Source organism: Macaca thibetana, chromosome 10 (genome assembly GCF_024542745.1).
Source record: "Macaca thibetana thibetana isolate TM-01 chromosome 10, ASM2454274v1, whole genome shotgun sequence".
Lineage (NCBI taxonomy): Eukaryota > Metazoa > Chordata > Mammalia > Primates > Cercopithecidae > Macaca > Macaca thibetana.
The window spans coordinates 13,592,627-13,619,420 of NC_065587.1; the positions used below are offsets into that span (position 1 = coordinate 13,592,627).

The 26,794-nt window shown below is 55.1% G+C and overlaps 1 protein-coding gene across 1 annotated transcript in view; it reads right to left on the bottom strand.

Annotated features, from left to right (window-relative positions):
• Positions 1 to 1,435: 1,435 nt before the first annotated feature.
• Positions 1,436 to 26,794, bottom strand: part of CYTH4 (cytohesin 4) — a 285,576-nt gene continuing 260,217 nt past the window's right edge. Inside the window, exons 3-14 of the mRNA XM_050806323.1 lie at positions 24,299 to 24,381; positions 22,315 to 22,379; positions 21,055 to 21,121; positions 19,140 to 19,258; positions 17,516 to 17,596; positions 15,770 to 15,882; positions 13,384 to 13,532; positions 7,485 to 7,596; positions 5,711 to 5,787; positions 5,248 to 5,319; positions 4,611 to 4,765; positions 1,436 to 3,351 (exon numbers count right to left, since the gene is read on the bottom strand). Coding sequence (XP_050662280.1) covers positions 3,279 to 3,351; positions 4,611 to 4,765; positions 5,248 to 5,319; positions 5,711 to 5,787; positions 7,485 to 7,596; positions 13,384 to 13,532; positions 15,770 to 15,882; positions 17,516 to 17,596; positions 19,140 to 19,258; positions 21,055 to 21,121; positions 22,315 to 22,379; positions 24,299 to 24,381 — 1,166 coding nt within the window. The 3' untranslated portion in view covers positions 1,436 to 3,278. The remainder of the gene's footprint in view (positions 3,352 to 4,610; positions 4,766 to 5,247; positions 5,320 to 5,710; positions 5,788 to 7,484; positions 7,597 to 13,383; positions 13,533 to 15,769; positions 15,883 to 17,515; positions 17,597 to 19,139; positions 19,259 to 21,054; positions 21,122 to 22,314; positions 22,380 to 24,298; positions 24,382 to 26,794) is intronic.

Sequence of the window (26,794 nt, forward strand, 5' to 3'; positions counted from 1 at the left end):
GAGACCCAGAGGGCCTTTTATCAGTTAACTTCAGGTGAACTAGCAGTTATTATGCACCTATTGTGTGCTGGGCACTGAGCAGGTGCATAGTCTGGCCCACAAGGAGCTCGCAGTTCTGTATGGGGCAGACATGAAGTGAGCTCACTGCATTATCAGGTGTGTGTCCTGTTCCCGGCCTGGCTACCAACACTCGAGCACCCTCCTCAGAGAAGCCTCCCCGGATTGCCCTCTGCCCAGCCCAGCCCAGCCCTCCACTGCCTGCTCTGCCCCCTCTGGAAGAGCATGTGTTCAGGACTGCAGGGATGTGAGTCCTATGCAGGCAAGGATTCTGCCTTGTTGCACCAGTGTCTGGGACAGTGCCTGGCACACAGTAGGTGCTCCACAAACATTTGTGGGATGTACAAATAAATGAAGGTTATTGAATTCAAGCTCCTCTATTACCTGCCAAGTGATCCTTGGAGCAGCAGTGCTTGCACTCCTCCAGCAACAGGGAACATACTACTCACCTCCCATGGCAGCAGGCTCTTTTTCTCTTTCTTTTTTCTTCTCTTCTTTTCTTTTCTTTTGAGTGTCACTCTGTTGCCCAGGCTGGAGTGCAGTGGCATGATCTCGGTTCACTGCAACTTCTGCCTCCCAGGTTCAAGCTATTTTCCTGCCTTGGCCTCCCAAGTAGCTGGGATTACAGGTGTGCACCACCACACCTGGCTAATTTTTTGTATTTTTAGAGTAGGTCTCCCCAGGTTGGCCAGCCTGGTCTCGAACTCCTGACTTCAGGTGATCCACCCGCCTCAGCCTCCTAAAATGCTGGGATTACATGCGTGAGCCACCAAGCCTGGCTCTTTTTTTTTTTCTTTTGAGATGGAGTCTTGCTCTGTCACCCAGGCTGGAGTACAGTGGCGCCATCTGGGCTCAGTGACACCTCCGCCTGCTAGGTTCAAGCAATTCTCCTGCCTCAGCCTCCTGAGTAGCTGGGATTACAGGCACCCACCACCATACCCTGCTAATTTTTGTATTTTTAGTAGAGACGGGGTTTCACCACGTTGGCCAGGCTGGTCTTGAGCTCCTGATCTCAAGTGATCCTCCCACCTCGGCCTTCCCGAGGTGTTGGGATAACAGGCGTGAGCTACCACGCCTGGCCGGCAGCGGCTCTTTCTATCTTTAGACAGCATTGCCTGCTGGAAAGTTCTTTTGCCTTTCCATGGGCTTGTCAGAACCAGCTTGCCTACCCCTGCTTTGTGGAAGCCCCATTGGCTGTCCAGCCCCTGGTGATGGCTCCTGTGCCAATGTCCCGGGGATGGTGTCCTAGGGCCCTCTGAGTGACCAGCTTCCCTGGCTGGCCCTCCTTTCCTCCACTGGGACAGGGACGGAGGTGGAGGGCCCAGGTGGGGTCAAGGTGGCAGCCGCAGTCACAGAGAGGACAGAGCCCACTCACGAGTTGGATCATGAGTTTTATTCTCTCTTTGGAGAGAATAAAATGGCTATTCTCTCAGAACAGCCATTTACGCCCAGAAAATCCATGATGCCATCCCCTCCATGATGGAGAAAGCTGAGGACCAGAGAGGGGAAGGGAGTCGACTAACGGAGTAGCCAGTGTATCCCAGGGGCAGGACAGAATCTCTGACCCCTGACCCCTAGCCCAGTGCTCCTTCCACCACCCCTGGCTGCTCCTTCATGGACCAATGAGGTGACAGCGGCAGGGCTTAGTTCCCAGGCTGACAAGAATCTGTGGATGTCCTCAAATGTCCCACAAGGTCTCCTCCTGCAGACGCCCAACCCAGACCTTGTTTGGTGCAACATCACTACCCGGTGCTTGCAGACCTCCAGAGACAGGAGTCTCACCACCTTGCAAGGCAGTTACTCCATCCTGACCCTGCGGAAGGTGTGCACATGTGGGGGTGGGTGGGGACGAGGAGAGGCGCCTCAAGCTGCGGTTCCTTCTGGGGGAGCCCCCTGCTTCCTCGCCTACTCAGGCTGGCAGTGGGGCAGAGGCGACATTTCCTGCTCCCCTGCCAAGGAATTTCCCTCTAGGGGCTCCCCTGCGCCTGTGTGAGGGGGTGAGAAGTGTTTCCTGTTAGTGGACTCCTCCTCCAGGCAGGCCTCCCTGGAGACAGAGCTGGCTGCTCGGGTACTAGAAGTCAGCTCTACTCTGACGATACTGCTGCAGAGGGTCTCGAGATGCTGGGACCTGCCGGTCTGCCCCTTATCACCATGGAACTGCTGGTCAGTGGTCTCAAAGGAAAGCCATGGCCAAAACTCTGCCTCTCCAAGCATGAGTTAGTTCTGTGTTACTTGCTGGCTCAGCCACTGCCTCCAGGCAGCTCTCCTGGTAACCACAGTGCACAAAACTCTCTCTTCTTGGCTTCTTGGATATAGCACCCATCCTGCTTGAGTCCCATCTGTCTGGGATGTTCTCCGTCATTTTCTTGAGGGTCCCACCTGCTCCTCTCCTCAAAATGAACATCCTTGAAGGTGGAGTCTATACTGCTCTTCTCTCCCCAGCAACCTTGAATCCAGGGTCTGCCCTGGCTCCGTAAACAAGGGCTGCCATCTCTAGCTGAAAGCTGGGGCACAGGGCTAGCAGGGGCCAAGAGATTTCTAGTCCAAACACTGCAATTTTGCAAGAACTAGAGACTGGGCATGACTTGGCAGAGGGCACACAGCGAGTCAGAGGTGGAGCTGGGACTGAGCTCGTGGGGTCCGGGCTCCTAGGGCAGTGCTCCCGGAGTTCTGTCCTGCGGTCCTGTCCGTGGGTTTGAGCTGTGTGTGTGCTGAGCTCTGCTTAGGCAGAGAGGGTCAAGCCCGACCTGAGGGCAGGGGAGGGGCTGGCAGAGATACCCCTGAAAAGGAAGAGCCTTGCCAGGGAGAAGAAGCGCTTAGGGACCCCACAGCTCCTCCTACGTTGAGGGCTGACAGCATCTGAGTGCAGAGAGCTCCTTCAGAGCCGAGGACACGGAAGTCCAGAGAGAAGAGAAGATCCAGCATTCTGGGGCTGGCTTTCCTCTGGCTGCTCTCATCACCCCTTCCTGTAGTGCATTATAGGGCAGGGGCTTGCAGCTCGGTGCCCAGGCCAGGGGGCCTCATTGCTGGACTCAGCCCGCTGCAGCTCCCACCCACCCTCCTGAGCTCTGCCTTCCCCACTAGAGTCAGCTCAAGGTAACGGGGGAGAGCAGTGATGTCTGTGGCCCAAAAGAGTGTGCTGGGGTGGGAGGTGGACCTCCAGGCACTGCAGGCGATGGGACTCTCAGGATGACCAGACCCCAGTGCTACCTCCAGGAATCTCACTGCTTGCTGGCAATCTTCTTCTTCCGAGTAGAGACCAGGTCATAGAAGGGGACACGGGTGATGCTGGCTCTAGAATGAGAGTGGGAGGAAAGATTTTAGGGCTGGACTGGCCGTCAAGGGGGTCTGGTCTCTCAGGGCTTGTATCAGGGGCATGAGACTCCCAGGGAGGCGTCAGCCTGCTCTGCCGCAGGGGAAAGGCCAGATGGCCCCAGCAAGGGCTGTGCCAGCCTTGCTAGCCTAGCTCAGGGTCCCATGGGCAGGGCCAGAGTGGGTGAGGCCTCTGATCAGGAGCCGAGAGCCTTGGGAATTCTATCCCCAAATGTCTCTGGGCCCCTCTCCAGGCTCCCATTGTAGACCTTCGGAAGGTAATGGGAAGAGCTTGGGGTGGAGCTGGCAGACCTGCCTGTTGGACCCTGCTCTGTCCCTGGTTCTGTGGCCTGGGCGGGTCCCTCCCATCTCTGGGCCTCAGTTTCCTCATCTGTAAGAGGGAGGTGAGAATGGGTCTGCCTGGCAGCCTCACAGGCTGTTCTACTACAAGGCCCAGGTGAAAAGAGCCTGCAAGTCCCCGGGACACGGCCCCTGCCCAGCAACCACTTCTGCCTTCCTCTGGCCACCAGGCCTCACCCTCGCCAATGTCTTGGGCTGGCTCAGAGTCAAGCCTTGAGTAGGTTTGCCATCTTGCCCTTTACCAGGTGCATCTTCCTCGTGTCTCTCCTGTTGGTGGCACCACAGAACCAGTCCCTACACTTTGGCTTTCCTCACCCAGCCACCCCTCCCTATTTATCAGTCTATGGCTCCTCAGTGCCCCAGGAGAAACCGAAGCCCTTCACCACAGTGGCTGTGGCTTTGCCATGCTCAGCAGTTTCAGCTCCCATACTGCTTAGCCTCATTTGGACTCCGGGATGCTGTGCAGGTGGCCTGCCTGCTGATTGCCCACACGGGTCCTTTTACCTGGAAGTTTATCTGGAAAGCCCGTCCCTCTACCTCCACCAGGTCCTTCCCAGGCCACTTTGGATAGTGAAGCCAACAAGAGCACTCACCATGTGCCAGGCAAGGGCGGGGCAAGAGTTTTATGTGCAACTCTGCTCTATTCTCCCACCAACCCCATGCAGTGGGTCTCTCCCTTCCCTGTGTCCTGGGGCCTGGCCTGGTCCCGGGCACACAGAAAGTGCCCATGGAATACGGGTGGAAGGAAGGGGTTTGCTGGCCAGAAACAGGAGGGAGAGACTGGAGTTAGCCCCCTTTACAGAAAAGGAAGCAAGGCCCAGAAGAAGCAGGGCCTTCTGGAAGGTGATGGAAAGCCATCCCCAGACCTGGGCACCCCTTACCGGATGGCCTCGATCCACTGGTCACGCTCCTCGGCACTGGTGGCTGAGATCCGGTACGACTCGTGCTTGCCCTCCACCACCCTGCCGTCACCATCGGTCTTGCAGGCCTTGATTTTCTGGCCTCGGCAGCTGGGGTTGTAGAGCTCCAGGCAGAACTGTGGAGAGGTGGCCAGGCAGGGGTGGGAAGAGAGGGAGGCTGGGTGAGCTCTCCAGGAGGCTCAGACGCTGGTGTCCCTGATCAGTGTGACAGCCCTATGACAGGCGAAGGGGCAGGAGCTGCTCCTGCCACACTGAGCACTCTCTCTGTGCCAGGCTCCTGAATCTGCCATCCTCCCTAACGTCTCTATGTGACACGTGGGCTCACTGAGGTTCTGAATGGCGTGGTGCTTACGCAGGGCCATCCAGCCAGTCGGGCTGTGTGGGACAACAGGGGACAACCACGTCCTTGGACTGACATTGATCTTTTCCCACTGTCCATGGGCCCAGGAGGGAGAGAAGGCGGCCCTGAGCCATAGGGAAGGTGTGAGGGACACAGCCTGGCTTCCTGGAGAGCCCAGCCTCAGGCCCTCTCCCCACATTCTGTTTAGGAAATTTCCCAGTGACTCCAGCCTCTGAGCCCCCCAGCCTGAACACCTACTGGCTTCTTGGGGTCATCCACCTTCTGCACGGAGAGGTTCTCAAGGGGTATGATTCCCCGTGGCTCCTTGTCCTACAGGGAAAGGGGAAGGAAGGTCAGGGTCAGGAAGTGGAACCCTGAGGCCCAAGGCAGGGCGTGAATGTGTGGGGTTCCCCAGACTCAAAGAGGAGCATGCTCGTCTTCCGAGACTGTCCAGCCACGGGGAGATGGAAGTTAGAAGCAGCATGTGAAGAGCTCTGGCTGGAAGTTAGGAGGCCCAGCTTTAAGCCTGGGCTCTGCCTAGGACCTTGGCCCGTCCCTCCTCAGTGTACCCGTTTTCCCCATCTGTAAAATGGGCGTGGAGGGGAACTGAGTGATCTCAAAGGATCCAAAGCTGTGTTAGTCGACTGCTCAGCGGGCGTTGGGAAGGGAGTCGTGCGGGGAGAGGCGGGGGCAGGGGAAGGCCCAGGGGACCCCTGCTCACAGCGGTGAACTCGAAGTAGTACAGGCAGTTGTCAGTCAGGATGAACCAGCGCCGTTTCCACGTCTTCACGCGGCCCCCTGCGCAAGGCCAATGTAGCAAGCTGGTCAGTCCTCCTCCTGGGTCACTGACACCTCCCCCAGGGAAGGGCAGGGCCTCGGATGCTTTCCCCTGGACCCCCAGCTGAGTGCCCTAACCCTCATCCACCACACCTTCCCCCACATCTATCCCTTTCTCAGACAAGAACCTTAGTGGCTCCTGTCACCCCCAGGCTTCCCTGGAGCTGCTTGAGCTGGCGTTTGGGTGGCCTCCGTGATCAGGTCCTAGGAATGATCTTCCTGGCTACCATGTTCCATTGCTTCATTCCTTAGCTTGATCCCTGCCTGGCACTGTGCTAGTGCTAAGCATTTCATCCTTCATTTGCCAGGCACTGCTTTAGAGGTTTTAAAAAATATTACTTATTAATCCTCATAACCACGTATGAAGAGAGGACCATTGTTAATGCCATTTTGAGAGGTAAAATTGCCTGCCCACGGTTCAGCAGCAGAACTGGGATTCGAACCCCAGTGTCCTAGTACCAGAGCCCAACTCTTGGCCATTTTGCTGCACATTTAACCTTCCCAAAGATCATTCTTCCCATCTTACAGCTACAGAAACTGAGGCTGAAGAACCTGCCCGTCAGCACTTGGGTGAAGGAGCTGGGATTTGGGCCCAGGGCTGTGTGACTCTGAGACCCCCTCTCCCATCTGAGTTGGGATTTATGACATAGAGCTTCTCAGGGGCAGACAGCACGTGGCTGGGGCAGGACAGGAGGCCAAGTGCTCTGGAGGAGGATGGACTGGGGTGTGGTGTGGAGAGTCAGAGGACTCGGGGGCTCCTGGGGGCACTGGGCAGGACTGGCACAGGGCTTGGTAGACAGGAGGTTCTGGAGGCTCAGCGTTGCTGGAGGTGAGCCAGGTTGAGACCTCTGCTTCAACGTGAGGCACCTGTCCTCACCTGCCCTGGAGGTGCTGTCCCCGGCTGGGCTGTCCCTGCTGGAGAGGCTTCAGGAAGTGTGTGTGGGAGGCAGGGGCAGATAGCCGGGCACTGGGGTTCCCCTGCTGGACTGTGCAGCCACTGTTACTGCAGCACCCACCCCAGCTGCCCTCTGCAGGGTGCAGGTCCTCCCTGCCCCCAGTCAGCTTGAAAGGAGCCTCCCTCTAAGCCACATCCTGTCATCCTTCCTCCCCTCCTTAGGGACACCTAACCCTCTGCCCCCTCAAATCTGCCCCTGGCTGGCTGTGTGGCCTCAGGCAGATCCCTGACTTTACTGTTCGGCTGTAGGGGGGACCAGCACCTTGCCTGAGCTCAGTAGGTTCTGAACAAATGGTACTTCTTGCTATGACTTCTCTCCCCATTCCTTTGGGGAGAGAGAAACAGAACTGCAGCTGAAGCGTTTGTCAGTGAGTCGGTCTGCCTCTCGCCCGGCTTACAGCTCAGCCCCCTCCACTGGCTCCCTTCATTCTCAGGACAGACGGATGGATGGGGCAGGCAGACGGCTGCACCGGGGGCCAGGAGACCTGGAGGCTGTCCAACTCCATCCCCCAGGATGCATGTGAGCCTCGTGTCAGTCGTGTGTCTGTGCGTGCATAAGTGTGCATGCAACGACGTGTGCTCACACGTGTATCAGTGTGCGTGTGACGATGTGTGCCCACGCGTGCACGATTGTGTGTGTGACAATGTGTGCCTGCGTGTGCGTGAATGTGCATGCGACGACGTGTGTCTGTTGGCCTCTCACCCAGCTTGAGCAGCCAGCCCTCCCGGTCTGGGTTGAAGAAGGTGTGAGTGAGGTCATTGCCGTCGTCCTCAGGGATGGAGAAGGGCTCACTCTTGATGCTGTCGAAGAGGTTCTGCCCCAAGAGAATGGAGAGAAAGACCTGACTGTGAGTCCGCCCGAGTCCAAGGTCTAGGCCTGGCCTGGCCTGTGTGGCCTTGAGCAGGTCACTCACCTGCAGGCATCCTCTTTCCTCACCTGTTAGTTTATTGTGGCCCCTGGGCTTTTCTTGGTGAGCCCCTCTCTGGTTCCCTTCATTCAGCCCGGGCCTGGCCTTGCCTCCCCGCCACCCCCGTCGTGCTTCCCTCTGTGCTACTGCAGGGCAGGTGAGCAGGGCTCAGCCCCTCAAACACATACATATACAAACATGCATGCTTACACACACACACACGTGCACACTCACACACACATGCACATGCGGGCACGTTCACACACATGCATGCACACTTATATAAATGTATGCTCACACATACATGCACACTCACACATGCACACACATGCACGCTTACACACATGCACACTTGTATGCATGCACACACATGCGCACACATGCATGCATACTCACACACAAGTGCAGACACACACATGCATGCATATTCACACGCAAGTGCACACACACATATGCATGCTCACACATATACATGCATACTTACACGTGCGTGCATGCTCTCACACATATATGCACACATATACATGCATGCTCACACATATACATGCATGGTTATGCACACACATACACACTCACACATACATGTACACACATGCACACTTACACACATACATGCACACTTATATACATGCATGCTCACACACATGCATGCTTGCGCACACATACATGCACTCTTACACATACATGCACACACACTCACAATATACATGCACACATATATACATGCATGCTCACGCACACATGCATGCTTACACACACAGACACAGACACACACAAACACATGTATTCTCTCTGTCTCTGGGGCACAGCAACCTTGGCAAAAGCCATGGGAGGAGGGCCCTCTCTTGCTTAGGTGTAGCAGCAGGGACGTCCCTGAGTTGAGGGGCCACTGAGGAGCCACCAGGGAGGAGGATATAGGCCACTTCATGTTGAGAGGCCCAGCTGAGGGAGAGCCCAGGGTGGGATGCTGGCTGTGACTCTCAGAAACCCCTCTCCTCAGCAGACCTATTCTGGATGGGCCAGGGTAGGGTCTGGGGAGCTCCCAGAAAGCAGACTGCAGTTCTCCATGGAAGCCTTTCAGGCAGTAAGAGCTGGTGACATGTGTGAGAGCAGCCTTATAGAGTAATGAGCTCTTTGTCACTGGAAGTAAGTATGTCACTGGAAGTAAGCCAGGTCTGCAAGTTCCCTGTGGGCAAGGTGTGGCTGGCTGCTGGCGCCAGATCACCCCGTGTGCTTTGAATCTCCTGCCATGAGATACTGCGTTCTATGAGCAACCTGCCTAGGTTTCCAAGTGTTTGGAGAACCAGTCTAAACTGTCCATTTCTGCATATTAAAAGCAAGCGCAGTGTTGTCTCAGAGGATGAAATCATTTCCTTTCGCTGTGTTTGTGTGTGCTGCTGCTCAGATGTTTCTATTCAGATGCTTTCTTTGAGATTTTAAATGAAAATTCTCCCAAATACCGTCTGATTCTCTCAAAGTTTTAGAAATGGGGCTTGCTGGTTCTTTAAGGTCTTTTCTGACCTCAGAGCTCAGGGGTCCAGAGTCAGGGCTGGGGCTGGGAGTGGCTTCCCTGGGCTCAGTCTGGCTGTGGGGCTATGGGGGTGGGGAAGAGCAGGCACCAGTTTCTCTCTGGGGATCCCCTACATGCATCCCCGGGAATTCCCAGGTGGCACTGGCTGGTTGAACAAGGGCCTGAAACAGGAAGGCCCCATCAACAAAGCTGTCAGCACAGACAGATATTTGCAAGCCCAAGGAGCTCTGCAGGGGGGTACACAGGGGGTCTTGACCGCCACAAAACCCACAGGGGGACCCAGCAGCTTCTGCGGTCACTGTATCAGCCTGTGCATTCTGCCCCCGCAAAGAAAACGGCTGAGTCCACCCACATTTCCTGTCCCCTGTAAACACCAACCTCTTCTGCAAGAAAACGCCCTGCACGCACTGCCGCCAAACCCCTGGGCCCAGCTGTTTTCTCTCAGCTGGGTGGATGTGCAGAAATGCAAGGGCCTCCTCCTTCCAGTGGCCCCGCTGACTCAGTGTCCCTCCACCCCCACCTCCCCAGTTTCCCTCTGGGGTGTCTGCTCCTCTCTGTTCTGTTCAGGTCACTCGGCAGTGTTGACACCCACAGGTCCCCAGCCCCAGGCTCCAGGAGGGGGTGAATGACTCACATCTGGCTGATTAGAGCATTTCATTCTGCTAGCCGCGGTTCAGGGAGTTCAGTTCAGGCCCAAGCCAGCCAATAAGCATTAATCCTGGGACTTTAGCTGAAACCGCTGAGGAGGAGGACTGTGAGGGCACAGGAAGGCCAGGCCATCTCTGCCACTCCTGGGCAGAGCTGGTTTAAGAGAGAAATTAACACAGAGGAGGGGGTTGTTGAGAGATGGGGCAACTGGATCAGGCCCTGATGTCACTGGGCACCTGGATCTAGCTGAGCCTGAAGCCAACATTTCTGAAGGCAGATCGATCTCTGATCTTTTCAGTGACATGAATTAAGATTCCCCTAGCTAGGAAGTAACTGGTAGCTGGAAAGCACAGCCAAGTCCTCCATCCCCAAGTCTTGCCTTATGGCCTCTGCAGAGGGATAGGCTCTGAAGTCAGTCATGGGTTCCAATCAGGACTCCAACTATGAGACCTCTGGCCAGCTACCTCTCATGGAGCTCAGTGTCCTCTGCTGTAAACTGGGGATGGGATGACTTAATACGAACATAAAGTACTTAGCACTGTGCCCAGTCCACAGTCCATTCTGACCGAGGGGTCTGGGCAAGGACCCAGGAGGTGCAGGGCTGCCTATGGCAGAAGATGCCCGAAACTGGGAGACTGTTACCCTGTCTGGGCCTCAGTTTCTCCAACTTTGACATCAAAGAGTGGAGTTCTTTGTCCCCTCATCCCCTGTGCCTCCTCCACCATAGCTCCCCCTCCCACAGCCCTCAGGGTGGGTGGTTCCTCTTCTAGCTTTTCTCAAGGCCTGCTGAGTGCCAGGCGCCTGACAGCTTCTCAGAAAACGATATGAAGCCAGCATCATCAGCCCACTTTGCAGATGAGGAAACTGAGGCTCATGTCCAAGGTCACACAGACGTAAGGGCAGAGCTGGGATTTGACCTCCCATCCCTGTGAGTCTGAACACTGTGCCTTTGCCCTGAGCTTCTTGGGAACTCTGCCCCCTGCCCCATCTGGATGGCCAGAGCAAGGTTGGTTCAACCCTCCTGTCCCCCAACTACCACTGTGCACCTCTCCACAGCCTTTCCCAGCTGTGCATCCTTGTGGTCTGTGTACCCTTGGAGTGACCTCTCTTTGGGTCATATCTATGTAGACTTAATTTTGCAAATTGGGTCACTTAAAAGCATTGTGTGTCCTCCTCACTTAACGGGCCCAAATTGGAGAATCCTTCTGCCAAGTGGTGACCTTGGACTGTCTGAAGGTACTTAAAACTGAATCCTTGCTTCATATATGGGGAAAATGAGGCCCAGGCAGAAGGCAAGAGGATCCCCAAATCCACGCAGCTGCCTGTGTGGGAAGCTTCAGGATTGAGTAGCCACTCCAACTACACCAGGCACTTGGCTGAACACCTTACACTTCTGCACTAATCCTATGAACTGGGGCTCACAGAGGTCAAGCCACTTTCCCAAGGTCACACAACCAGAAAGTGGGGTAGCTGGGGCTGGAGGTGGTTCTGACTCTGGTGCTCTGTTCTTTCCCCTAGTCTGTGTCTGCCTCTCTGGGCTGCCAAAGAGGATAATAAGGGCTTCCTAGGCCTCCTGGGCAGATTTTGTAGCTAAATTGAGATAATAGACCCCAAAGCCTGGTGAGAAGAAACTTACAAGTTCCATACAAATGTGGTGCATTGTTATTAACAAAAGGCTGGAATTGGGAAAAACAGCTAAGGAGGGAGATGCTGAAGAGGGCTCACTGGGAGCTGGAGGCAATAATGTGGCACCTGGGAGAGCGGCAGGACCAGTGCTGGGAGGTAATTAACTCATTCCCTGCCAGACAAGGTGTGCCCGCATAGCACCATGAGGACCCCAGATGAAATGAGTCACCAATGTTCAAATGCCTTTTAAAATGTTTCAGGCATTTTACTAAGTGCTGGGGCTTTTTTCATTATTAATTATTTTTAATAGTGACATAAGCCACAGGCCCTGCTTTAGCTGGGGAGCCATGCAGGGGGCAGGTATTATAGACCTGGCACAGGCTCTGCCCGTAACATTTAAAACAGTTACTCCCCGTGGCAGATATTATTATCCCCACTCTCCTGGCAGAGGGGATAGTGGCTTTGACTCCAGTGAGTCATTGCCCAAGGTCACCTAGCAGGCAAATGGGGAAGAAGGGTATAGACCTGAGCTCCAACCAGCTTTCATGCTCTCATGCTGTGCAGTGGCTCCTCTCTGATGCACTTTCTCCTCTTGGGACCAAGCAAGAGGTGGGTTAAGGGTGAGGCAGTTCTCAAACACCGAGGGGGCACCGGAATCATTCCAGATCCAGGATCCACCCCAGCCTTGGAGGCAGGAGGTATAGGTATACTCGGTGCCGAGCTGGGATGTGGTGTTCGCGCCCCCTCCGCCCCTCCCCTGCTGGACTCTGACCATGGAGGAGATTGAAGCTCATGGGACTCTGGAGCATCTCCAGTCCTTGAAGTGAACTTGTCCATTCATGTTTCCTAAGCCAGGCTCTGAATCTCTCCTTCCTGTTCTTGTAAATTCCCCCTGGCTCCCTGTGGCCCGGAGGAAATAGGCAAACTCCTGAGGCTGTCATTGGAAGCCCTGGACACTCTGGCCCCACCCTGTCACCCACTACTGTGCATATATACCACACCTCGGCCACACTGGACACCTCTCCTTCCCCAACCAGGACACGGCTCCATTCTGGCCACTTCTTCTTTATGAAATCTCATTTCCCAGCTTCTTTGGGAAGCTCCCATGTAACCTTCAAGGCCCAGTTCAGAAGTCACCTCCTCTGTGGAGACTTCCAGGATGGCACCCTTCCCTGCCCCCAGAGCAATGACAGCCGCAGTGACAGCAGATCTGCGTCTCCAGAGTTCCCTCCCCACAGCCAGCATGGCATGAATCATGCAGCCTTGTAATTCACATGTGTACGGTCCTCCCACCAGACCCTGAACTTGGTCAGAGCAGCATATGTGGTTGATTCATCCCTGTGGCCCCTGTGCTGGGCACGGAGCCTGGCATGGTGTGGCAGGGGTGCAGGCTATTTGAGGAAGCAACTGGAGGTTTGGTGCCTGCTGGGCTCCCCAGCTCAAGTAGGGCCTTGTGGGAGACCTCAGTTTCCTCCTCTCTAAAGGACAGAGGGCTTAGAGCAGAGACTGAGGGTTTCCAGGCCTGACAAGCTGAGCGTCTAAGAATCTCTATTCTAATAAGTAGACCTGGGCTGTGTGAGGTACCCTTTTGGGAAGATGTGAACAATGGCTGCCCAGAGTCCCCCAAAGGCTTAAATCTGGGTGGACCTCCTGGGTGGTCTATCTCGGACATCCTTCTCAAAATGGGGGCCTCTCTTGGGCAGGTGGGTTTCAGCACCAACGTGCTTTGTGACGGTGCCTCTCAAGACTGTCATAGCCTGGGTGGGCCACATCAGCAGAGTCCCCACTGGAGGCTGTCTATCTCAGAGGAGCCCCTCCTGGGCCGTCCACTAAGGACAGGTCCCTCCTGGATTCCCCGGGCCGGGCTGGGTGGGCTGCACCTCTCTCACCCGCAGCTGGTCCTCAGGCAGGTCACTACCATTGTTGATGCCGCGGTTCATGGACACAAAGCGCTCAAAAGGCGGCCTGTCCCGGACGTTGGGGTTGTGAAGGCTGGTGTTGAGCATGATGATGGAGAAGGACAGCACGTAGCAGGTGTCTGCAGAGGGGACAGCGGTCACAGTTCTGGCCCTGGCCACTCTCCCTGCCTCTGCCCCAGCCCCTTCTAGGGCCCAGAATCTGCCATGGCAAGTCCCCGAAGGTCCACCTTGTCCCCCTGACTTAGGCTTTGAAGCCCAGCCTCCCCTCCCCTCCCACTCTTGCTGGTCCCCACCCCCTCTTAAACTATCCTCAGCCTCTCCTTCTGAGTCCCTTCCCACCTCCACGCTTCAGCTCCTGCTGGACCCCCTGCCAGGCCTGCCCTTCCTTCCCTCCTCTCCACTTCAATCCTCCTTCTCGTTCAGCTCGGGGCTTCCTCCCCGCAGAGCCCTTTCAGCCCCCTTCCCACTCTATTCTCTGCGTCTCGGAACCCAGAGAACACTCATTGTTAGCAGCGCTGTTCAGGGCTGAGCCACTGCTGCTCTGTAATCTTGCTGGCCTTCCTCCTGAGCCTCAGCGCCTCTCCCATTATTCAGACTTTCAAGTGCTCAGGAGGGAGGGCTGGGCTGTTGGCTGGGGAGGGAGGTGATTGCTACTCTGACGGGGTCTTTTGTCAAGTATTTGGGCCCCGGATCCAGAGCCAGGGAAGTTCAGCTGCGTCTCCAACTCTCTGGTTGACCTTGGGAAGTACTTGACCTCCCTGACCTTCAGCTTCCCCATCCTTGACATTCAGAGGTTAATCTTTGAAGTAACTGCCTGTTCTGGAACATCAATGATTCTATCTCTGATGGCAGTGGCACCGAGCATTGTTGGTGCTTGCCCTGTGCTAAGCTCTCACATCCCCATGCCCAACCTATGAGGCAAGTCCTGTTGTTACTTCCACTCTACAGATGAGGAAACCGAGGTACAGGAGGTTAAGCTATATGCCCAACAAAATTAAGAAGTAATTGGACCGTGATTCAAATCTGGTGCTTTAAGACGCCTTCTTTCCTACCCACAACTATTTATTGAGTACATACTCTGTGCTGTGGGCCTGGGAGTCATTGATGATGAGTCTGATAGGGTCCCTGCCCTTGCAGGATGTTTAGACTTGTGACAGATAATAAACAAGCAAACACTAAGTGAAGATCTAACCACAAAGTAGAGCAAATGTGCTGGAGGGTTTGTCCATGGACACAGCCAGGAGACAGCGTGCTCGCAGACAAGTCATTTCATCTCTCTGAAGCTATATTCTATACGTCAGGGAGGGATGAGAAGACTACTGACCTCAAACGGTGGATGTATGGATTGAGTGACTTTGGCCGGGTGTGGTGGCTCATGCCTGTAATCCCAACACTTTGGGAGGCCGGGGTGGGCGGATCACCTGAGGTCAGGAGTTCGAGACCAGCCTGTCCAACATGGTGAAACCCCGTCTCTACTAAAAATACAAAAAATTAGCCAGGCATGGTGGTGGGCACCTATAATCCCAGCTACTTGGGAGGCTGAGGCAGGAGAATTGCATGAACCTGGGAGGTGCAGGTTGCAGTGAGCTGAGATCATGCCATTGCACTCCAGCCTGGGTAAAAGAGAGAGACTCTGTCTCTCAAAATAAAATAAAATAAAAAAATAAAAAATAAAAAAATGATTGAGTGATTTTGCCTGTGTAAAGCACTCAGTGTATAGGGATTACTCAATACACAGGGTTGGTTATTGTTGTTATGATAACTAGATCCAGAGAAGAGGCCAGGACAAGTTGGCCTTGATGGTCCCTCACCTACCCTGTCCTCTGGATGTCTTCACATGGGCATTGGGTTAGCCCTGGGAGAGAGGGCTATGGAGGACTGACCTTTGTGGATCTCCTTCTATGCCCCTTTTTGCCCCTACACCCTGCCCAGGCCGTTTCATGCTTCTGGGCCTTTGTTCCTACTGCAACTCCTGCCAAAAAGGCCCTTTCTCCTCTTAACCTCCTGGAAAACTCCTATTCATCCTTCAAAACCCCATTCAGACCTCACTGTCTCTGAGAAGCCATCTTGGACATGCTGATTGCCCTACTCCTGCCCTCAGACAGGGGTGCTGCTGCCTTAGCCTTAGCATCCTGTGCTATCATCTCCTGCCTCCTCTCCTAAGAACTGTGTCTCAAGGCAGCTCTGTCAGACAAGCACCCAGCAGCAATGAAGTTGGTGCTCAGCGAGGGATCATGAAGGGGTCTGGGCTGCCAGGATCTGGGTACTTGGGGGAAGCTTGAGGGGGTCTGCGAAATCTATGCCTGGCAATGATGAAGAGGTCCTAGAACCCTGGGTCCCACTCCCCTCCTGGCACCTGTGGACTGGAAGACGCCGGGGTTGCAGAGGCAGTATCGAGTGGCAAAGGCCTCCATCATCCGGTCTATCTTCTGGGCCTCGCCCGGCAGCCGGAAGCTCCACAGGAACTGCCTGGGGGAGAAACAGGGCCACGGGCAGTGGAGTGGGTGGGGGGCTCTCAGGGGCCCCAGACAAGCTGCCCTGTCTCTCTCAGGTTTAGTCTCTGTATCCTGTAAATGGGGGAATCTGCAACTGTCATCTGGGCTCACAGGGAAGTGGGATTGGCACCAGGGAGTCCCAAGCACGCGGGCGGTAGCCAAGAAATGCCTTTTCTTGCAGAATACGGAACTAAGCACACGCCCCGCTCTGCACATCTGAATCCCAGCACTGACGGCAGCCCAGTCTGCCTCAGCTGGAAAGGCGGCCTTTGCCTGGCCTGGGGTCTGTGGTTCCCCACACCTGGCCTTTGGGCTCTGAGATCTGGCTGTGGGACACAGTCGAGGAGGGGTGAGGCGGGGTTTCCCCTTGCTAGGGCTCCCTTTCTTGGAACCTCGACTTCCCTCTAGCTCTGGAAGTTTGTGGTTTCCACAGCTTCAAGCTAAGTTCTCTGAGGATGGGAACTGGGCCTGTATCTCTCACTTTCCTGGTGGGCTTCACACGGTCCTGGGCCCCTAGCAACGGCTCAGTAAATAAGTGAATGAATGAATGAATATGTGAATGAATGAATGAAAGAATGAAAGAATGAATATGGGAGACTCCCAAGTCACCCACCCCTCTCCCTTAAAGAGCTGGGAGTTAGAGAACACTGGATGGTGATGGCTTCTTCCTTCTCTGTATTGTAAACTCCTAGTCACCCTCCAAAGCCCAGATCAGATGCCCCTTCTCGGAATCTGAGTTTTCGAGCAGCATCAAGACTTACTAAGCACTTACTGTGGACCAATTCTAAACCTTTGCTCATTTAGTCTTCACAACCCTATGAAGTTGGTACTATTATTATCCCCATTCTACGGATGAGGAAACTGAGGCACAGGGCGGTTTACTTTTTATTTTTTGTGAGACAGAGCCTCACTCTGTTGCCCAGGCTGGAGTGCAGTGGCGTGATCTCGGCTCACTGCAACCTCCACCTCCTGGGTTCTGGTGATTCTCCTGCCTCAGCCTCCCGAGTAGCTGGGATTACAGGCACCTCAGCCTCCCGAGCAGCTGGGATTACAGGTGCCTGCCACCATGCCTGTCTAATTTTTGTATTTTGTGCGTGTGTATGGCTTGCTCGACGTCACATGGGGGTGAGCAGCAGAGCTGGCATTTAAATTGTATAGTCTGGCTCAAGAGTTTGTGCTTCAAACTGCTAATTGTACTGCCTCTGTAGTTGTAAAAATGAGTACCAACAACGGTACCCTAATTAGAAGCTAATAAGTAATAATAAATGGAATACCTACCAAGCAGTCTTATAAAATAAATAAAACATGCACTAATCCAAAAAGTAGGAGAATGACCGTAATAAAGTAATAATGATTAGAATGATTAAATACGGGCGTGATAGAATTCTAACGTAGCAAGAAGGCAGCATTTGCAAGGAACTAGGCCCTTTCCCAGGCGGTCCACCTCAGCTCTGTGAGGTAATACTATCATTCTTGTCATTCTTGTTCCTCGCCTCCTCTTCTTTGCTCCCAACCTTTTGTGCTATTAGCTGTGTGGATCGCGACACCCCCAGCCACTGGGGCTGTGCCGGTCTTGAGGGCCGGGACCCTGCTCCAGGACTACTCACCTGAGGGCCTGGACGAGGTTGAGGTTGGCGAACTCATGGCAGTCCACGAAGGCCTGGAGGACCTGCAGGTTGACAGGGTCCCTGGGGAGGGGGCGGAAGGGAGGGTGAGACACACTCGGATACTGGCTGGCCCCCACCTCCTGGAGGGGGTTGAAGTAGGGGAGGGAGAGGAGAGAGACGTCTGTCCTTCTGGGGTCCAGCTGCCATCTGGTGTGTTCACATCTGTCCCACCCGTATCACACCCCGAGGGCACACCCTTGTCCTCCCACGAAGAAACACACACCTTCACTGTTCACCAGCGCTGGTCTGGCCCGGGAGGGGAGCCCTGGCTTTGCAGCGGCCTGCCCTCAGTCCAGGCCTTCCTCATTTCCTATAACTTCCCACCTGGCGACCTCGCAGAAGCCACTTGACCTTCCCAGTCCCAGCTTCCTCATCTGTACAAGGGAGAGAAGCTGACCTCCCCCATCTCCTCCGTCTCCTCAGCTCCTGAAGCAGGAAGTTGCCCTTCTCACCATCTGCATGCCCTGCTCACCCCAGGAGGGAGGGGTGTCCTTGGGAGCTGGGGAGAGGGCTGTTGACTCCCTGGTCCAGCTTCACCCCTATCCCCTTGACCGCCCCTCAGACCAGTCCTTTGCCCAGAGCCCTCTCACAGATCCTCACCTCCTCATCCACTATATCCTCCCTCTCTCCTCCCATCCAGCCTAGATTCTTGAGCCTGTTTCTGACCCCAGGGCCTTTGCCCTTGCTGCTCCTGGACTGCTCCTCCTCCACTTGTCTGTACTGATTTGGTCAAATGTCACCTTCTCCATGAGACGCTTCCTGCCCACATTATTCTAAATCACGGCCCCCAACCTATGGTCCCCAGAGTGTCTTCTTTCCTCTCTCTCTCTCTCTCTCTCTCTCTCTCTCTCTCTCTTTCTTTCTTTCTTTTCCGAGATGGAGTCTCAGTCTCCATCTGTTGCCCAGGCTGGAGTGCAATGGCACGATCTTAGTTCACTGCAACCTCTGACTCCCAGGTTCAAGCGATTCCCCTACTTCAGCCTCCTGAGTATCTGGGACTACAGGCACCCGCCACCACATCTGGCTAATTTTTGTATTCTTAGTAGAGACGGGGGTTTCACCATGTTGGCCAGGCTGGTCTCGAACTCCTGACCTCGTGATCCACCCGCCTCGGCCTCCCAAAGTGCTGGGATTACAGGTGTGAGCCACCATGCCTGGCCGCTCCCCGGCATTTCTGACTTCCTTTCCCTGCTTGATTTGTATTCCACAGAGCTTATCATTCTCTAACATATTTTGCATCTATTGAGACCTGTCTCTCCCATTAGTGTGGACCTCTGAGGATGAGAGTTTTGTCTGTCTTATTCACTGGTGTACACCCAGGGCTTAGGATGGTGCCTGGAATGCCGTAGACCCTAAGCAACATGTATTTGTTGAATACATTACTAAATGAATGAAGGCAGTCAGGCTTTGACTCAGAATCTGGAGGGGATGATCCCTGAGCCCCTCAAGCCCTAGGAGTAATGACTTTCCTAACATAACTCATCCTCTCACCTGTACATTCACACACCTGTACACACCTGCACACCTTCATTTCCTGCCTCCCTTAGGCTCCACTCCTTCTTACCTCTCCCCCAAGTAGGTACCAATGGCTGTCTTGTTGAGGCCCTCGCCTTTATACAGGAACCGTGCGATGTCCTGGATGTCGGGGGTCAGCAGCTTGTGCTCAATGAAATACTGGATACCCTGGAGGGGGTACAGAGAAGCTGCTGCACGGAAGCAGGCCTGGGAGGGGGAAGGGAGGAAGGAGCTCCCGTGGCCAGAGCCCTGGAGCCTGGCATTCTGGTGTTGGCACAGTCTGTTCTGGGAAGTTGTGATCTCCTCCTTCACAGGAGCTGCCTTTGTGAGGTGGTGAGTTCCCCATCACTGGAGGTGTGCAAAGAAATTCAGGCCGGGCGCGGTGGCTCAAGCCTGTAATCCCAGCACTTTGGGAGGCCGAGATGGGCGGATCACGAGGTCAGGAGATCGAGATCATCCTGGCTAACACGGTGAAACCCCGTCTTTATTAAAAAAAATACAAAAAACTAGCCGGGCGAGGTGGCGGGCGCCTGTAGTCCCAGCTACTCGGGAGGCTGAGGCAGGAGAATGGCGTGAACCCGGGAGGCGGAGCTTGCAGTGAGCTGAGATCCGGCCACTGCACTCCAGCCTGGAGGACAGAGCGAGACTCCGCCTCAAAAAAAAAAAAAAAAAAGAAAGTCACCCTTCCTGCCATGAACCAGGTTCATGCCAGGTACTCCCCAGGGTCCCCTTCAGTCTGACATTCTTTGATTATATGCTTCAGTGATTCTAGGAATTTGTAATTCTGAGATTCAATGATTCAGCCATTTCTTTTGTTCCCCTAAAACTCATATTATTTAAAAATAGCGTTTCATTCTTTCACACAAGTAATCTATGTCTATTGTATAAAACTTAGAAAAAACCAGCTCAATCCAAAGGGGAGGAAATTGCCTGGGCCTTAGTGACTTTCCTCCCCTTTCTGTATGAAAATGGGCTCAGACCATGCCTGTTGCATTTAAATCTGCTTTTCGGATTTGACAATATCACAAACATGTCTCCTCACCACCGAGGCACTCAGAGTTTGTCATCCTAGTTTTAGGAGTTGGAGGTTAGGGTCTCTGGCTCTCCATGAAGATTCCTCTGTGTTCCACTGCTGGAAGGTGGGCACGGGCCACGAGGGCCGAGTGACAGGCAGAGGATGCAGAGGACACCCCGGGTGCTGGGTGGGGTGAGAGTGTGAGCCTGCAGGGGTCTCTGTGGATGGGAGCAGGAGTCCAAAGGTCTATGGCCATGAGAGGTGAATGGTTATAACACTTTGGGCCTGTGATGCTGACAGGGAGCCTTCTAAGCCAGAGAGAGAAATTTCCAGGGACCCCAGCTTGGTGCTCTCTGCTGGCTGCCCTGACTCCACCTCGGTGTATCTGCCTGCGGTTTCCTTCTGTCTCTGTCCTTTCAGAAAAGGAAGCCCAGCTGCTACCTGGCGGGGTGAGGGGTGGGGCTGGGGTTGCTCTGAGGCCAGGGGGCTTGGGAGTGGTGTGGGGGAGCGAAGTAACCCAGCCCTGAGCTGCTGCTCCTGCTAGCAGAGGAGTGGGTGGTGGGACCACAGGACTGGCCTTCCCTGAGCCCAGGGCTGGAAGTTGCTTCTGGAGCCTGAGCCCCAGATCCAAGGGCTCCACTGTCCCAAGCCACATTCATGGAGAAGGAAATGGAGGCCTGGAGTGAGGAAGGGACTAGGCCAAGTGCACGGATATCATGGCCTCCTCCATGCTCCTGGCTCCTCCTGCTCCGGGGCGCTTATGCCTTAGAGTAGATGGGGCCCCCAGCCGCAGCTGGCCATGGGGCACTGGACAAGATGCTCAGCTCTGCTGGGCCCAGCTTCCTCCTGTGGAAAGGGGTCTTGTCGCCGAGGGGAGTGAGAGGACACCAGCCAGGTGCTCCCATGCAGTCCCCATACCCTGTGGCCTGGGCCCTCCACAGCCGCCTACCTTTGCAGGGTCCATGTTGAACTTCTTGCGTCCAGTGCACAGCTCCTTCTCCTTCTGGGCCATCCGGCTGTGGACATGAGGACATCAGCTTAGGCTGCACCAGGACCCTGAATTACCCTCTCCACTCCCCAAGGACCCTTGCCTCAGCAGGAGCCCATATGCTCTAGGGACCTTCAAGTGGGGCCCCCAGGTCCTGCCTGGGAACCATCTAGCGGGGAGAGAGAAGTGCAAGGCCTGGCTCCTCCCAGAACTCTGCAGCTGACTCCTCTGATGGGCCCAGCACGGGTATTTAGCAGCTCTCAGGACACCGGAGCTGCCGCGGAGGAGGGGCCCTGTGCAAGAAACCCGGGGAGGAGCAAGGGCTGAGCGCGCAGGCGCCAGAGCCAGGCTCCTGGATGCGAATCCGAGATGGGCTGCTTTGGTAGAGTCATTTCCTCTCTCTGGGCCTCAGTTTCCTCATCTATAAAATGGAGGTGACACCACCTGCCTCCCAGCGTTGTTGAGAGGTTAAAGCACCTAAAACAGTGAGGCTTACGTGTGTTATTTGTTATTGTTGTGGCTGGAACAGGGGAGCTGGAGAAACGGCCACTTGTGTGTGTGTGTGCATGTGTGTGTGTGTGTGTCTGTGTGCATGTGTTGCTGGGGGAGGGGAGGAGGCTGGACAGGTGGAGACCTAACGGGTGGCAGGTGCAGGAGGGGAAATTCCTAGGCCCTGGGACCCTAGGAGACCGTGTAGCAACCAACCTTCTTGTTGCACAAATGGGGAAACTGAGACCCAGAGAGGGACAGGATCTGTCCCAGGTCACAAAACAGTGAGAATTTTCCATAGAGGCGGTGGGAGTGGCCGGCTCCGGGTTAGTGGTGAGACGGGTGGGGTGGGGCCAGGCTCCTGTCCTCGTGGGGCCCTGAGCTTCCTTGTCCTTGCCCTTGGGGCTGAGCTTCCCTTCTCCTCGCCCATCCCAGGATGGATGTGGCCAGTGATCATCCAGGGCTGGACCACAGTGGGTCAGAAGAGACTTTGGGTTGGGAGAGGGGAGGACGCAGTGTCTCTCAAGAGAGGGTCAGCCTGGAAGCAGGGACCCAGGCTGGGATGGGGCCTGGGTCACCATGTTCCGGTCTCGTTGCTGCCTCCTACTCCCGGGCCAATCCTTGATTTCACCAGGCCCAGGGGTCGGGGGTGGCCCCTGCTCATTCAAGGTGTATGACATCCTTGGGAAGCAACCCTGGCAGTTTCTGGGGGTCCCCACCCACGCCCCTCACCTCTCCTCCGCGCTCTCGAAGCAGTCGATTTGGGCAAACACATCTGCGATCTCATCCTTCAGCTTCTGTGGGGTGGCAGGGGCAGGACAGGGAGAGTCAGGGGTGGAGGCCAGAATCCTGGGGGTTTAAGACCCTAGTGACCACTCCTGGCCCTGGGCGTGACTCTCAAACCTGGCCCCTCTCCCTGACCTCTGTCCTGAGTCCCCAGTCTGAGGGGCCCTCCATGGACAGGTCCCCTCCCTCGATGTCTCATAATTTCAAAGTCCCATGCTAAACTATCACTTCTGTCTGCACCCATGCCTCCACTTGCCTTGGGGAGGGGGAACCCCCAAGCCCCCACCCCTTGCCCATCCTATTTCCAACCTTCCCATCTCTCCCCTCTGCAGCCATGAAGTCTGTTCTCCAGCTGAGCCTACCCGACAAGCCGGCCTCCCCGCTGCCCACCTCCCCCCTGCCCACCTCCACCCTGCCCGCCTCCACCCTGCCCGCCTCCACCCTGCCTGCCTCCCCCGGCTGGTGTCTTTCTGGAGCACTGCATGGAGCCGACCCTTCCCCTGCTCAAATCCCTCCCATGGCTCCCTACTGCTTCCTCAGCTTCTGCCCCAGCTTCTCTCTGGCTTTCCTCCACTTACTCTGTTGCTCACCCTTGACGAAGTGCCCGCTACGTGCCTGCCAGGTACTATGGGGACACCACGCACAGGCAGCATAGGCACTTTCTCCAGGGACTTTGCAATTCCCCTGGACTTTACAGAAGACACTGAGGCGTAGAGAGATGACACGACATGCCCACCGTCTGACTCCAAACCTGTGCTTCCCCCAGCTCGACCCCAAGCCCATTTCATCTTGACCCTGCAGGAGGCACCCAGTGGCAGAGGGGACCCCCTAACACCTCCCCCTGTCAGCCACCAGCACCCCCTGCAGGACAGCAGCATGAGCCCCTGGCAGGCACTCCCAAGAGGCACCCAGCCCTTCTGCCCAGGATCTGTGGGGTGCTGGTGAGGGGCTGGCTCCAGGGGCTTGTCCTGAGACTCAAGGCCAGCATGGGACTTGGGAGCCTGTGTCTGAGCCCTGTCAGCTCCTGTTCATGCCATCTTGGCAGAGCCACTGAGTGGTTGCCCCACAAATACAATGGGGATTTATTTGCAAGTATCAACTGAGCACCTATTAATGCTGCACCCTGCAGGCGGGGGATGCAGTGGTGGGCAAGACAGACCTTGGCTCTGTGTTCATGGAGGGCATAGTCTGGTGGGGTTGGGATCATGGGTGGTCGTAGGGCAATGACCATGCAGAGCACTATCGGAGCAAGGTAGAGAAAGCCTGGTACATAGTGGGTGCTCAGTAAAACACCAGCTGAGTGAATAATTTTGTGCCTTCATTCCTCACTGAAATCCTAAGTTTATGTGAATGGGAGTGGGGGTGGGTACAGCCGCTGCAGACCAGGCAGATGAGACTGCAAGTGCAAAGGCCCAGGGGCAGGGCTGAGCAAGGCACGTTCCAGGAACAGAACCCAGCCTGTCTCGGAATCTGCTGACCCAGATGAGCTGACGTCTGAGTCTGATTGGTGAAGTGGTAAGTGCCGGGCACATACTGGGAGTTATCATGACCAGGTGGTCTACACTCTGCAGGGGTGAGACCTGGCTGAAGTTTCACCACTGGGGTCAGTGCCTGTCCTGTGACAAAGCGAGTAAAGGCCGGGATGGGGCTGGGCACACAGTGGGTGCCTAATTGGATCGCTGCCTCCCTCCCCGGCTCTCCTGGTCCTCCCTGGGTCTCAGGGTGTCTGTCTGCAGGCTTGCTGTTCTCCATGCTCCTGGCACTGGGAACAAGGCTGATAATGGGCCAGAGTTGGCCACACTGTCTGACCAGCAGGAGCTGGTGGGGCGTGTGCAAGCGTGCAGAAGTGTCTGCTTATGGACGCATGCAGCGTGGCGTGTGTGGGCATGGACACGTGTGCAAGCGTGTGTGGACACGGGTGTGCGCTCACCTGGATGTCCTCCAGGAGCTGCTTCCGGTGCCACTTGATCCTCTGCAATTCTTCTGTCTCCCCGCTGCTCAGCTCCGCGGGCTCTACAGAGAGACAACCGGCCTTCCCCATCACTCGGCTGCAGCCACACCCACTTGCCCTCACTTCTGCAGGGCCTCCTTCCCTCCAGAAACCCAGGATTTGCCCTCTTCACAGAGGCCCACCTCCTCCAGGAGGCCTCCCCTGACTGCCCTGTCTAAAGCAGCCCCTGCTCCCTCCCCTCCTGCCCTGCTTCCTGTTTCTCCCACCCCCTGGATAGACACCCCCCGAAAGGATCTTGTTTCCTTTTATCTTTTCTGTCCCTCCTGTTAGACTCTTGGCTCCGTGACAGTTCAGCTGTTCTATTCTTTTGCTCACTGCTGTGTCCCCAGCACCGAGAAAAAGTCTGACCCGTCGTAAGCACTCAGTTAAACACTTGCTGAAGGCATGCATTCCTTCCCCGGAACTTGAATCCCCTCCTCCACTGACTCACGGGCTCATTATTTATTCACTTATTTATTTGAACAACCAGGAAGTGGCATACCATTTTCCTCACATCCCATTGGCCAGAATGCAGTCATGTGGCCACACCTAGCTGCAAGGGAGGCTGGGAAATGAGCCTGTGTCAGGGTGGTCCTGATGTCCTTACCATGTAAAATGGGGAGGCTGGATTTGGGGGATATTTTGTAGTCCCTGCCCCCAGATACTGAGGCTCAGAGAGGTGAGGTGACTCAACCAAGGTCCCACAGGGAAGTGGTCACTGAGCCAGGATGGGACCTTGAATTGGGCTGACTCCAAAGCCTGTGCTCTTTCATCTCCACTTGGAAATGAATACATTAAATAAGATTTGTATGTGCTGGCATTCTATGCAAGGTGCTATGATGATGCCCACAACTAGGTCAGCTGTCCTATCTTCATGCTTCCTGGTGGCTTCAGTTTCATCCACAACACTCTCCTTCTCTGAGTAATATGGCCTCCCTATTACTCAGAGAGTCCTCATCCTGGGCCTGGGGACTCTACAACCTCTCCAGCCTTGGCAGTGAGACTTATTCCCTGCCATTCCCAACAAGAGCCTGCCAGTCCAGCCTGCCAGCTCCTCTCTGTCCCAGAGCCATCCAGGACTCGGTCCCACTTCCCTGTGTTTGCCCAGGCAGCTCCTGTACTCTGGCATGCCTTCTCCTGTCTGCCTGCCCAGATCCTCGCTGACCTTCAAGTTCCAGTGTCGGGAAGTGCCTGGCTGCATTTCTTAAAAGTTTTACAAGGATAGACATCATTTCCCCCAAAAGAATGCAGAGGGAATGTTGAATGCTCCCTTTCCCTACTTCTCCCTCTCATGACTAAGCAGGCATTGTGGATGTTGAGATTGAAGCCCCATGTGGAGATGGCAGGACACCAGGCTAGATGGAGCCCAGGTCCCCAGGCAGTGGTGTGGAGGACTCATCATATTCACCTGGACCACCTATCCATCTGAACTTTTCAACGAGAGAGAAATCAGTTTTGAGAACGTTTTGGTCACTGTTATTCTGAGTCTCTTTAAGCAGCTAAACCTGACATATATCTAATACAGCATCTTCATCTGTGGAATATGAACCATAACCCTTGCCTCAGAGGGCAGCTTTCAGCAAGGAAAGAGCTAAACTTTGTCAAACACCCAGCAAGAATCCAACATATGCTGAGTCCAACATGCGTACAATGGGTGCTGTCTGCATCCACCCTCCTCTTCAGGACCAAGGCACCATCCCCCCAGCTGCTGGGAGGAAAGCCTGCTGATGGCTCCCAACTGACTCCCTCCCCAGACACTAGCCTCAGCCAAAGGGAGGTGCCTCACCCAGGAGTCCCCCCGACCAAGGGCAGGCCCTGCAATAAAAAGCCAAGACCGCTTGCCTGGTTTCAGGACCTGCCCCAGTTTTCAGATCCAGAACCTTGGGACTGAAGGAGAGGCTGGGTCCCAAAGGTAGAGTCCTGCAACACTGTGGCAAGTATATATGGCAATGACTCCCTGGTTCTTCCCTAAAAACACCTGTGGCCATTAACTCCAGTAACTGTATGTGGGGGAAAGGGGAATACCCAAACATTCTGAGGATTGTTGGACACAGGGTCCAAGTTGACATCAGCGCTCAAGACTGAAGTGTCTTCAAAGCCACATTTGAGTGGGGGTGCATAGAGACCAGGTGATAAATGAAGTCTTGGCCAGGTCCAGCTCACTAGGGGTCTGCTTGATTCATGGCCACTTTCCTGGTCTACAGATGTAGAATTGGAATGAACATCCTTGGTTCTTGACCCCATATTGGTACCTTGGCCCACAGGGTCAGAATCATTGTAGTGGGAATAGCTATTGGAAAATTCATGAAGCTGACCCATTGTCCCCACAGCGAAGAGAGTAAACAAAAAACTATATCCTGAGGGGAATGTCAGGTGTGGATGCCACTCTTGAGACCTAATGGATGCAGGAGCAATGGCCCTCGTCACCTTCCCAAG